We start from the raw sequence: 13,392 nt of genomic DNA, 5'->3' as shown, positions 1-13,392 counted from the left end.
CACGTGGAGTCTGGGGAAGGGGCTGCTCAGGGCTGGAATCCTTCCCAGGGATGGGGGACGAGGGGCCCCCACCAGTGGGGTGGGGGTGCCCCGGGGCATTCGCCCTGACAGTTGCATGAGATTCTCTACTGGTCTTGGAGTGGCCCACAGGCCGAGTTCTGAAGGATGGATTAACCAGCGTGCTCGTAATATTAAGATGGTCATGATCATAACTGTCATGTATTTTTCAAGGCCCCCGAGTTTCTGGGAAATCCTCTGAGCTTTTAATCAATATTGTATCATTTAGATCTCATGAAATAAACATGATGTACATTTTACAAATCAAAAAGCAAGCCTCAGAGGCGGTGTGTAAGGTGCCCCCCATCATGCAACTATTAAGAGTTGCTAAGGACTGAATTACTCCCCCTTTGAAATGCAAATGTTGAAATGGTCCCCCGACATGACCAGACTTGGAGAGGCCATGGTGTCCACGTACGAGCAGTGTCCGGCACTCCGTCACACGGCCCTGATGCCGTTAGAACTGAGGAAGTGTCTGGAGTCCCACCGACATTCTTGTTTGTGCTGAAGTCTGTTTCAGTCTTGTGCCTGAAGCAGAGAGAAACCTGGGGGAGGTCTGGGGAGGGTGGACGCCTTCCATACGAACAGACATGCAAGCAGAAACTGCGTCTGGCTTCCATTCCTGAGGCCGAAGGCCCCCGCATGGTGCCCGGGGCTGGGGGCCAGGACTACGTGTGTTGGACCAGTGCCCGTCGGAGCCACACGATCACAGGAAACGTCCTGAGATGAGAGAGCTGCACACAGAAAGAACGTCACTGGGGATGCAGCAGGGTGGGGGTTGGGGGACGTCCTCCGACGGGAACCCAATTTACCACGGAGGTCAGAAGCCCACGTTTCGAGAACCCACAGTTACTGCACTGGCATCAGAATCATGATTTTACAGTTCATCTTCCCAAATGGGTGAGTCTCACTGGGAAAGTGTAGTCAGTTGACAGTGTCACATTAATTTCTGGTAACCGTAGTTTGTCGGCTTTCGTTTTGTTAAAATGTTACGGTCTTTTCTTGGGAATCCTGACTTGGTGCAAAGGGATCTTGGAAGGTTGGTGTCCTGAAGTGTGGACTTCCTGTGGCTGAAGACAGATCTCTGTTTGGGGCAGTTCCTCTTGGCCCCAAAGGTTCTCTGTGGGAGGCAGGGTTCCCAGAGACGGGCCATTATGTGCCATTTTAGCGGATGGGCAACATCCCTTTAGTGGTTAACTTACAGCAGAAGCAGTAGAGACGGAGGTGAACGTAAAGGAAACAGACCCAACGTGGGGTCAGAGTTTCTCTCCCCCGTTACCCCCTGGCCTGAGCTTCTGATGTCCCCCGAGGGACATGCCTTCCTAATTTGGGGCCCTGCAGAATTCAGGCCAAGCGTTTCCTCCTAGAAAGCCTGAGAGTCTGAGACAGACAACTTTTTCCCTGTATCCTCATCACTCCACGTTGTTATTATCACTTGCCTTGCTTCTCCCGCTGGACTGTGAGCACCAGACGGACATCTGTCTCGGTCTCCACGGTAACCAAAGAGTTGCTGACACATAGATTCACCCCCGCACGTCCCTGCAACTGCCTATGTCTCGAATTAGTCCGTAATTTCACGACACAGGAAGGCGTCCATCTCCCCTTTTCTGTGTACTGATCGGTATGTAAATTTCCCGAGCATCACTTGACAGGCACAAACCCCGGCGTCTCGATCCCTCTGCCACCTCGGCGCTTTTTGCCATGATGAGGTAAAATATTATGATCCAAGTATCTGGTTGTTTCTCGCTGAAGGAATAATTAGCGGGCTGGCAGATTTTATCGGTGAATTATTCAGCGTGAGGCTGTGGATTTGCTCCCCACAGAATTTCACTCTGGCTGGCAGGGAGCAGAAGGGCCGCGCTGCAGAGCCTGGATGGATGTCTTTGAAAATGTCGTCTCCGGCTTTGCAAAGTGTTTTAAGAGGACACCAAGCCAGAGAGGATGGATGGGTTTTATAAGGGACACTGGCAGGGTGTCAGGCCTTCCCGTGGGAGGCAATATGAAGAAACACAGAAGGTGGAGGATTTTTATAGCATGGTGACCGATGAGGCTGTGACCCCACCTCTGGTAACACCCGTGTCGGGACCTTGACAGGCGACGCACTGTCTGTAAGCCTCGGCTTTTCCCATTTCACCTGGCGGCACGATGTCACCATGTTGCAGGGCTGTCACGTGGGGCACGTGGGAGTGCACGTGTGGCCCTGAGCACAGGCCTGGGCTGCGGTCCTTGAACACCGGTCCTGTGCTGTCACCGTGACCCTCTTGGGGACACACGTTTCATAGCGTCGAGGAATTATGTGGCCAACAGAGCAGGAGACCACTGCCACTAAAAACAGACTTGGTTTTGCTTGCATCTCCCGGGAGGAAGGGGCCGTGGGCAGAGGGTCAGCCAGCAGGCTCAGGGAGAGGACACTGTGTGCAAATGAGCCTTTACCATGGTTTCTGCTTCCATGGGGAGGATCAGGTAAGGCAGGGTGCGCAGGCTGAGGACTAGTACTTTGAGTAACTTCAGGGCTCGGGGCCCCAGGGTGCCCCTCGCTATCCGGTCCCTGGCCCCGGGGGGGGCGGGGGTCACAGCAAAGGGGTGGTGGCCCCGAGTGTGAGCCCCTTGGGGAAGAGGCTGGAGGTTAGATCACATGTGGAAGGCGCCCTGGGGGTGCGGGGGGCTGGCTTCCTGTCTCTAGGAGTTAGCCGAGCTGGGAGGGGCAGCCCCCAGGGGCAGGGGGCCCCGGACGTCACAGCCTGAGAGCTCAAGAGGTCAAACACTGGCCGATGGAACAGGGCTGCCCCGTGGGCCTCTTCCCTACGACCCACGCATGGGCTGGACCAGGCTCCGTGAAACACCATGGGCATCCTTTTTCTTTTCTTGTTTTTTTTAACTGAAGGATAGTTGACTTACAATGTTGTGCTAGTTTCAGCTGTACAGCAAAGTGATTCAGTTATACATGTGTATTTGCTTTTTTAGATTCTTTTTCATTATCGGTCATTACAAGATACTGAATATATTTCCCTGTGCTCTACACTAGGACCTGGTTGTGTATCTGTTTTACATACAGTTGTGTGTATCTGCAAATCCCAAACTCCTAATTTATCCCTCTCCCTCCTCTTCCCCCTGGTAACCATAAGTTTCTTTTCCATGCCTGTGAGTCTGTTTCTGTTTTCCAAATAAGTTCATTTGAATCCTTTTTTTTTTTTAGATTCCACATATGAGCAATCTCATATGGTATTTTTTTTCTCTTTCTGGCTTACTTCACTTAGAATGACAATCTCCAGGGATATTCATGTTGCTGCAAATGGCGTTATGTTGTTGTTTTTCATGGCTGAGTAGTATTCCATTGTATAAATACACCACAGCTTCTTTATTCACTCATCTATCGATGGACATTTAGGCTGTTTCCATGTCTTGGCTGTTGTAAATAGTGCTGCTGTGAACATTGGGGTGCAGGTGTCATCCTTAAGTAGGGTTCCTTCTGGATATACGCCCAGGAGCAGGATTACTGGGTCATATGGTAAGTCTATTTCTAGTCTTTTGAGGAATTTCCATACTGTTTTCCACAGTGGCTGCACCAAACTGCACTCCCACCAGCAGTGTAGGAGGGTTCCCTTTTCTCTGCAGCCTCTCCAGCATTTGTCATTTGTGGACTTTTGAAGGATGGCCATTCTGGCTGGTGTGAGGTGATACCTCACTGTGCCTTTGATTTGCATTTCTCTGATCATTAGCGATGTTGAGTGTCTTTTCATGGGCCTGTCGGCCATCTGGACGTCTTCACTGGAGAAATGAAGGGTCTTTTCATTTCAGCACCTTCCTGTGAAGAGACTTGGACTTTCTTGGGTCCACGTCACTTAATGAGTCCACAGGGAAATGACATTGACCAAAACGGCACCAAAAGACATATTTAAAGACTGTTTACCCCCGAAGATCCCAGGGAAGGATGAGTTATGAGAAAACGGGAGAGGCTGTGTTTTCATTCACGGATTTTGTGTCAGTATTTGCTGCTCAGCACAGACAGGAGGGGACGGAGGGGACAGGAGGGGACAGTAGTGACAGAGATGCCTGGACTAGGAGGGGCGGGGCTGCACAGCTGACATAAACAACTCGTTTGTTACAAATGAATAAATGGATGGACGGATGACCCCAGAGACAAGGAAAGCCCGAGGAACTCACTCCTCCGAGCCCTGGCTCCCCACAGCTCGGGGCCGGAGACCCAGGGGCCGGTCCTCAGGTACACCTGTCAATCAGCTGTGAACCTCAGGCGGTGACGATGTCCCCAAGACCCATGTGCAGAGTCAGGAGGCCAGCAGACCTGCCCACGTGGATTCCGGGGCCCACTGCTTACAGCAGCACGGATTTTATGGTGGGAAAAGGACATTGACGGTGAGACAGACTCAGTTAATAACCCATTTTCCTGACAACACCTGTATTCTTGTGTTTTGAGGTGACATTAGTGGTTTGTCTAGAGCTTAGAGAACAGGTTTAATCAGGTGGGGACAAGCTCTCTGTTTTATTTTTTATTTTACTGAAAGAAAGTTGACTTACAGTGTTTCGTTAGTTTCCGGTGCACAGCACAGCGATCCAGCCACACATACATTCCTTTCCGTATTCTTTCCCATTATGATTTATTACAAGACATTGAATATAATCCCCTGCACGGCACTCTTCTTGTTTCAAAGCAGGCGCCAGGTGTGGCCCTCTTTTTCCAAATTTACTTCTGTGCACATTTCGAAATAGCCATCGCTGGTTTATTTCCTTGGTCACAGAGCAGCGGAGGACGGCACTTACTTAGTGCTTGGGCGATGAGGCGCGCCCGGTTCAGGGCCGCTGTGTCTCCCTGGGGAGTGCGTGCCTGTCTCGTAAGGGCGGCAGAATCGTCCAGAAGCAGAGAGAGGACGACAAGGGTCCCACGGACGCACCACTCAGCACCGACAGCAGACTCTCCTGAGTGTTCACGTGCATTCAGCCGGTCTCGTGGAGGGAGGTAGTGAAAGATGGTTATAAGGAGAGATGTTTTCTTGTCTCAAATTTATGTCGGGTTTTCTAGAATATAATTTCCAGATAAACTACAACTTAGGAAAATACCAGCCGTTTCTCTTTCTGAATTATGAGTTTTTCAAAACCCTGCAAGTGAGGGATCATTTACTCTTTCATTCACTTTTTTCTTCCCCATAAATATTCACAGACCGCTATGTGCTTAAATCCTGCAGCAATTCGTTGGCATAATTATGAGTAACGTGTGTCATGACAACGTTTAGGGGAAGAGACAGACATTGGCCGTGAGTCCATGTGATGACTGCTGTAAATGAAACATTCACGAAATACACAGTAAGGGGAGGGCTCTCTCCACCCAGGGGCCCAGGGAGGGATGGGAGGAGGTCTGAAGGGTGTGTTCACCAGTCCAGGTGGAGAAGGGGATGGGGGAGTATTCCAGAGAGAGGAAAGATTTTAAAAATGAAGGCCTACGCTAGGTAAGAAAAATTACAGATAGGACAAAACCATGACTCACGTGCTATAAAGTTAGGTACTAGATACGGGGACCCCAGTGTTCATGGCAGCACTGTTTACAGTAACCAAGACATGGAAGTAACCTAAATGTCCATCGACAGATGACTGGGTAAAGAAGCTGTGGTAGATTTACACAATGGAATACTACTCAGCCATGAAAAGGGATGAAATAATGCCTTTTGCAGCAACATGGATTGACCTGGAAATGGTTATGCTAAGTGAAGTAAGTCAGAAAGGGAAAGAAAAATACCATACGACATCACTTATATGTGGAATCTAAAAAAAAAAGGACACAAATGAACTTATTTACAAAACAGAAACAGGCTCGCAGACATAGAAAACAAACTATGGTTACCAAAGGGGAAAAGGGGTGGGGAGGGATAAATTAGGAGTTTGTGATTAACATATACACACTACTACATATAAAACAGATAAACAACAAGGCCCTACTGTACAGTACAGGGAATTATACTCAATATCTTGAGAATATGAAAAGGAATACATGTATGTATGCGTAGGACTGAAACACAGTGCTGTGCACCAGAAATTGACACAACATTGTAAACTGACTATACTTCAATTTTAAAAAATTAGATGCTACAATCCTTGTGTCATGGTTACTCCTAAGTTTTCAAAATAACTTAGTTTTTTTTTTTTTCTGGATCCTTTTGCAAAATTTTAAATCCCAATTTTGCTATCTTTTGGTCCAAGAAATTATAATAAAAGAAAGTCTTGAAAAACGATCCGTTCCTCCCACAAGGGTTGAAATGGGAAAGCTGGCCAAGAGAAAGCGATGGGGAGGAGGAAGGTGGGCTGGACGTCTCTTGACTTGCCTGGGAAACTGAGACCCACGGCCCCGCGTGGCCCAGTTCTTCTCCTAGACGCGCCCCCAAGATGTGCAGCGCGCTGTCCACAGAGAGACGTTTACGGTAATGAACGTGTCTGCCTTAGTCGGGACAGTCCCAAACTGGAAACAGCCTCAGTGCCCGTCACGGGGAGACTGGATTAACCAGCGATGGCAAGTTCCTGGAGCAGAGAACCTCTCAGGTGTTACTGATTCTGATATGCAAGGCACGGCCGAACCTCAGAAACATGCCGCTGAATGAAGAGTTACGTAATCTACGATTCTGTTTATTTGAAGTTCAAGGACAGGAAAAACAATCACTGGTAGGAGAAGAGAGGATAGTGACTTAAGTAGTGAGGGGCCTGAAGAAGCTTCCTGGGGTGGTGGCTTCACACGTATGTACGTGTGCAAATAGTCATCAAGCCGTAAGATTTGTATCTTCTGCTGTATAGAAAAGTGAAGAGTTAGGAAGATGATAAATGACGGTGGTGACAGTCACCTGGGTAATAAAGGATAGGGCACGTCACAAGGGTTGAGGTTTTCACACATGCACAGGTGAGCTGGGGCCGCAGACCCCACGTGCGTCCAGAACGCCGACCGACATGGGCTCCTGGTTTCAATAAGAGGTAGGCAACCCTGACGGGACTGTGAGCAGATGACAGAGAACTTCCCTGTCAATCGAGACACCTGATAGATCAGGAAATTAGCCCCACTGTCTCTTTTCATTCTGATCTTCCTGGGGTTTCCTTAATTCAAGAAACTATCAAAGCACGGATTAATTAACGTAAACCCAGGCAAGAAGCCGTGAAACTGCTCCAGGGAACACGCTGGGCTCTCTTAAAAGAAAACGCCTTCGGAATATGAGTTTTCATCAAAAATGATCAAACATACCGAAAAATGCAAAGCCATGAACTAGACCCCATAGAACCAACAAGTTGGAAATTTGTCCCCGTGTGCACTGTGACAGTGACGTCACAGGGTAATTCTGGAACACCACCCCCCCCCGACAGTGCAGATTAAGTGCTCAAAATGCTCAGAGCGTGGGACCCGGGGATTCTGCTCCTGGAAGGTTATTTGCAGGAAATAACCCACTGCGAGGGCTGTGACTTACATGGGAGGCTGTCGCAGGCTTGTAAACATTTGATTTTGATAAGGACCCTAAGAGACAGAGGCGGAGTGAGTTGAGTCCATATGGAAGGAGACTAAAATGTATCGTCCAAGAACACTGGAAAATGCAGGGGAGTGTCCCACATGGGGGAGCAGTTCTGGTTGGTTCTGTGGGAAACACATATGCCTCTCAGGGAGGAGGCCAGGTTTTGATTTTCCTGCTGGCCGCTTTGTGGTTGCCAGGTCTTGCCAAGTCCCTGAGTCTCCGTGAGCCTCAGTTTCCAGATCTGTAAACTGGGGACACAGCGCCTGCCTCATGGACTCCTAGAAATGACTAAATGTACAGACAAGCTCTTTTAAGACCACCAGCTCATACCTCAGTAGAAGGCCATTCTCCAGGTGTGTTCAGGGATGTGCTTTTTGCATAATTCAGATTTAATTTAGTGCTTCAGTTAAATTCCTATTTGGGGAAAGTTGTATGAGGCAGCTCCGGGGCGGGGTCGGGGGGAGAATTTCCTTTTCAGAAGCCTTGACACTCCATCCTATTTCCAGACCCCCCTTCCTCCTCCCTGTCTCCTGACAGTGTGTATCTGTCTTCAGTCGTTAGCTGTCAACGCGGCTTTATTTGCTGTGCATAAATATGGCTTAATTAGCGTGACGACGATTCCTTAATTACAGTTCTAGAGCTCCTCTCTGTGCGCAGCCTTCCTGTCTAAGGGATGGGACGCCACCTGCCAAGTCAGCTTAAAACCCGACGTCTGAATGCATCAGCACGGTGCTGGGGACGTGGTCCTCCGACGGCGGGTTTGCCCAATCCTTCTGACAGCTTTGGGGGGTTCGCACGCACCTTTGTCAACACTTGTTAACTTTTTTTTTTTTTTTCAAGAATAGCTTAATCCCGCCTGACATCGCCTTGTGGGTTTTACGTGCATTTATTTCTCTGGTGATGAGCGATGCTGAGCGTCTTGTTGGGTCCTTCTTGGCCACTTGTAGCCCTTTTTTAGAAAAATGTCTACCCAGGTTCTCTGCCATTTTTTTCCCCACTGGGTTATCTCTTTCTTTGTTTTTGCCACTGAGCTGTATACGTTTCTTGTGCGTTTTGGATATTAACACGGTTTGCCGTGTTCTCGCCCCTTCTGTGTGTTGCCTTTTCATTTTGCTGGTTGCACCCTTTATAGTCTCATTTGTTTCTTCTTCTTTTTTTTTTTTTTCCTGTGCTTTCCAAGAAATCATTGTCAAGACCACCGTCAAGGAGCTTTCCTCCCCCCACCCCAAGTTTTCTTCTAAGAGTTTCATGGTTTCAGGTCTTCCGTTTTAAGTCTTTACTCCACTTTGTGTTGGTTTCTGCGTATGGCCCATTTGCGTGCATAACACCAGTTTTCCCAACACCATTTTTTTTCCTCACTGTGTTCTCGTGCCTCTGTGGGAGATCCGTTGATCTACACGTGTGTTTTACTTCCACAGCCCTTCAGTTCATTCTGCTGGTCTCTGTGTCATTGTTACGTTTTGATGACTATTAACTTTGTAATATAATCTGTTTCTTGGTAAATTTATTTTTTTTAATTTTAAAATCTTTTAATTTAAAAAAAATTTTTAATTTTTAAAATTTGGGGGGTAGGTTAGGTTTATGTATTTATTTCTTCATGGAGGGACTGGGGATGGAACCCAGGACCTCACGCCTGCTAAGCACGTGCTCTACCACTGAGCTGCGCCCTCCTCCTGCAATACACTGACGGAAAAAAATCAAGGAAAAGAAATAAATGGGGGTGCAAATACCACATTCATGGGTTGGATGAATTAATACAGCAAATATATCAGTTTTTCTATGTTGATATACAGGTTTAATGAAATTCTTATCAAAATACCAGCAGTATTTCTGGAGATACTGGAATGTACCTGGAAAGGCAAAGCGACTGCAATGCTAAAGTAATTTTTGAAAAGAATAAAGACCATTCTACCCCCAATCGAGATTATAGTATTGACAAGAGTATAGTATTCACAGAGAAACAGAGGAGAACCCAGAAATAGAGCCATGACTTATTTTTGACAAAGGTGACAAAGCCACCCCATGATAGGATGGTCTTTTCAACAAATGCCTCCGGAAGAATTGGACAGCCAAGGGCAAAAAAAAAAAAAAAAAAAAAAAAAAAAAGAAAGGAAAAAAATCTTTTTTTCCTGACCTAAACTTCACGCTTTATGCAAGACGTATCTCAAAATGGGTCACGGATTTAAATGTAAACCGTAAAACTATTAAATGTTTAGAAAATAACTTAAGAGAAAATCTTCAGGTCATGGGGCTTACAGAAGAGTTCTCAGGACACCGAAAGCATGGGAGAAAATTGACACCGTTGACCTCGTTAAAATTGAAACCTTTTGATCTGTGACAGATCCTGTTAAGATGGTGAAAAGGCAGACTGCAAACTAGTGACACGTATTTGCAAACCACACACCCGAGAAAGGACTGGTATTGAGAAGCCTATAAAAAGCGCCTGCAGAATTCAACAGTAAAAACCAAACAATTGCATTCAGAAATACAGGAAGCGTCATTCCACCAACGCGGGCGCGTCAGTGTCACCAGCCACGAGGGGAACACGCGTTAAAACCACACTGCGATCTCGTCGCACGCCTGTCAGAGCGGCTAAGATGGAAAACCTCAGAACACCAGATGCTGGCGAGGATGCGGATAAACCGGACTGCGGGTCAGGGTGTAACGCTTACCGTGACTTTGGAAAACAGCCTGGCGGTTTCTTACGAGACCGCCAGAATTACACTCCTCGGTCTTCATCTCAGAGGAATGAAGGCTACGTTCACAGGAAATATGCATGTGAGTGTTTCTAGCAGCCTTATTCTCGACGGCCAAGAAACTGCGGGAAATGCAAAGTATCCATCAGCAGGTAAACGTTTAAAGTGAAGCCCGTCCAGTCCATGGGAACAGACGCCGTCTCTGTAAAGAGACACGAGCTGATGCTTGGCTGGGTCTCCAGTGCGTTGTGCTGGGTTTAAAAAGCCCACCTCGAAAGCTGACTTACTGTGTGACGCCACTTACGTGACATTGTTGAACGACAAAACTACAGATGGGAAAAGCACGGTGATTCCAGGGTGCGGGTGCCGCGGTGGGGCGGGCATGAGACGTGGCTGCAGAAGGGTGGTCTCCGTGGTGGTGGACGGTCTGTATCTTGGTCCCAGTGGCGTTGACACAAAACCACGCAGACGGAAAAATGACGCGATTGTGTGCACACCAATTACACTGGTCAGTTCCGGGCCTGGATGCGGGCTAGAAGTACATCCCTCGGGGAAAGCTTTGTGAAGGGCACGTGGGTTCTCCCTGCACTCCCTTTGCAATTGCTGGTTTGACTGATGTTTTAAGATTTTCTGGATGAACATTTTTCATCTCTATCATGGCTGGGGTGGTCTGATCAGACGTGTTTTGGGGGTGAGCACATTATCAGAGGCACTGGCGCCGAGGAAGGGGGAGGGAGGAGGTGAGCACTCGGCTCAAGTTCAAAGCTGGGGGCGCTGCTATAGGCTGCGGTCACTACCGAGGTCTCCATTTTCGGGGAGGGCGTGGCTCGGGGGCAGCCGTTCACCTCCACGTCAGGTGCACGAAACAGAACGTGAAAACCATGTCTCAACGCACACTGGAAATCTTCCTGACACCCGTCCCTTCGGGTCCTTGACTGTACGTAAAATGCAGATGTGGCACCTCTGTGGGTTGATGAGCTCACGGGTGACCTTGACTGAGAACTGCGGGGGCCCCTCAGTTCTCGCAGGGGACTTGCCAAAGACACAGCCCCAGGGCGGGCTGAGACGCCGCTTTTGGAAATGTGGCCCCAGATGGGCGGCGTCAGTGCCACCTGCGAGCCTGTTAGCAAAGCCGATTCCCTGCCCCCATCCCGTCCCCCCAAGCCTGTGAGTCCCAAGTGCTGGCGTAGGACCTGCAACCAGGCTTTCCTGGGCGGTCCCGGTGATCATTCTGTGTGCTGACCTTGGAAACGTGCTCTAAGAGGTGTGGGTTGCACTGGACTCATAGCGGTTCAAGCAGTTTGCTTGTTTAAAAGCCCCTCCTCTGAAACTGCCATGAAGAAGACTGGCTCTTTGAAAGTCACATCTAAGTTTTTCTCTGATTGCTTGGAACTAACTGAATCAGATGACTGTCCCCAAACTGAATAATCTGTTAGTGAAAATCCAGAGTGTTGTCATTTATAAAAATTGTGTGTCGCTTGTAACCTCTTCACTGTCCTTCGTACAAGAGAGTGAACGCGACATAACATAGAGCTGACGACGTCGCGTGTTCACGCCCGCCCTGACCACGTGTCCCTCTTCTCCCCAGGTCCCAACTGCTTCGCAGAGACGGCCGTCATCCCAGCCGGCAGGGAGGTGAAGACGGACGAGTGCACCGTCTGCCACTGCACCTACGAGGAGGGGACGTGGAGGATCGAGCGGCAGGCCATGTGCACCAGGCACGAATGCAGGCAGATGTAGACCCGGGGCCGCGCGGGCGTCTCCCGGGGGACCGTGCTGGTGTCTGCATCCTGGGCGGCTCTGAGAAGCACCGGCCGGGGAGGGGGAGACCCTGGCCGAGGCGTGATGGACACCGGCCGGCACTTGTGCTCTTCTCGGTAACAGTGACTGCAAGAGAAGGACACGGATCTATTTCAAGACATCCACAAGAACTCGGGGCCATCGGAGCCCTCTCTCAATAAAATGTGCTATTTTCACAGCGAGGACACCGCAGTCCACTATTCTATATGAAGTGTATTTCTATAACCCTCGATGAGAGAGCTTATATAAATGTTTTCTATAGATACAGATTAAAAAGCCTGGGCTGCCCTCCTGGTGTCCCCGCGTGTCTCTTCCAGCTCGGATCCCCGAGTCCGGCCCGTGCGGTGATCTGCGGTTGCTGGGTCTCCTCCGGGTCTCGGGAGGGCGTGCCCAGTGACAGATCGTCAGATAACGGAACCGATTTTTGCTGAAAGCCGGTCCAGGTTCTGCTCCATCACAGAGAGACCAGTGGTGTCTTTTCCTTCGAAGACCCAGGCAAACTCACACCGATACAATACGTCCTTCTTATAACCTGTGCCGTTATCAGCTCCATCCTCGGTCATTTGGGAGACGCAGGTGCAGAGGTAACGGACACACACAGGCTTCCTGCTCGTTCAGAGCTCCCACACCGCGGGCCGTGGATGGAGGCGTCTGTGTGTTTCCGGCCGCTGGTCCAACACAAGTAGGAAGTTATGGTCACCGGGATGGGAGCTGAGCCAGAAGGCAGCAGGGGCGGTGGGAAGGGCTTCCTAAGATGAGCAGAGACTACAGGCAAAACAATTGCCTGTTTTAAGAAGTCATTTCATCATCCAAGGGGGAATAATTGTATGTAGAGAACAAACATAAGAGACACAAGCCTGGCTGGGTTGTCACTCTATGCCCCGCCATGGTCTTCATTCAGGATCTAATTTTAGCATCATTTAGAAATCATACCATGCTTTGCATTATAGTTCATTTTACTTTTGCTCTATTTTTATTCCAAATTTAATATTAACAATTTACTCTTTTAACAGGCAAGAGAGCAAGCCTGCTTTCCAATAACTTTTAAAGTCAGAAGGGCTGTCCAGTGCCATGCCATCAGGAAAGGTGACCAGCGGCCCCATTGGTAACAACAGCCCACGTATGGCTTGTTTGGCCAAAACTATTTGCAACGTTAACATTCTTGCTAGACCCGCCCGCCTGCTTTTTTCTCCACTACTGGCATCCCTGGGCGACGGGCGCAGTCATCCTGGGGCAGAATCGGGTTGTGAGAGCGGTCGCTTATTCTGGAACGCATGCGTGCTGACGGGGCACAGATTTGACATTCCAGCCGCCCCTCCTCGATGTTCCACGGGAGACCTGCT

At 49.0% G+C, this 13,392-nt stretch overlaps 1 protein-coding gene across 1 annotated transcript in view; it reads left to right on the top strand.

Moving 5' to 3' along the window:
• Positions 1-12,908, top strand: part of VWC2 (von Willebrand factor C domain containing 2) — a 45,800-nt gene extending 32,892 nt beyond the window's left edge. The window contains exon 3 of the mRNA XM_011000061.3: positions 11,838-12,908. Within this exon, the coding sequence (XP_010998363.3) occupies positions 11,838-11,989 (152 nt within the window). The 3' untranslated portion in view covers positions 11,990-12,908. The remainder of the gene's footprint in view (positions 1-11,837) is intronic.
• The last annotated feature ends 484 nt before the right edge of the window (positions 12,909-13,392 follow it).

This window comes from Camelus dromedarius, chromosome 35 (genome assembly GCF_036321535.1).
Source record: "Camelus dromedarius isolate mCamDro1 chromosome 35, mCamDro1.pat, whole genome shotgun sequence".
Classification (NCBI taxonomy): Eukaryota; Metazoa; Chordata; class Mammalia; order Artiodactyla; family Camelidae; genus Camelus; species Camelus dromedarius.
Note: the sequence above shows the minus strand (reverse complement) of the source record. Positions and strands in the feature narration are given on the sequence as shown.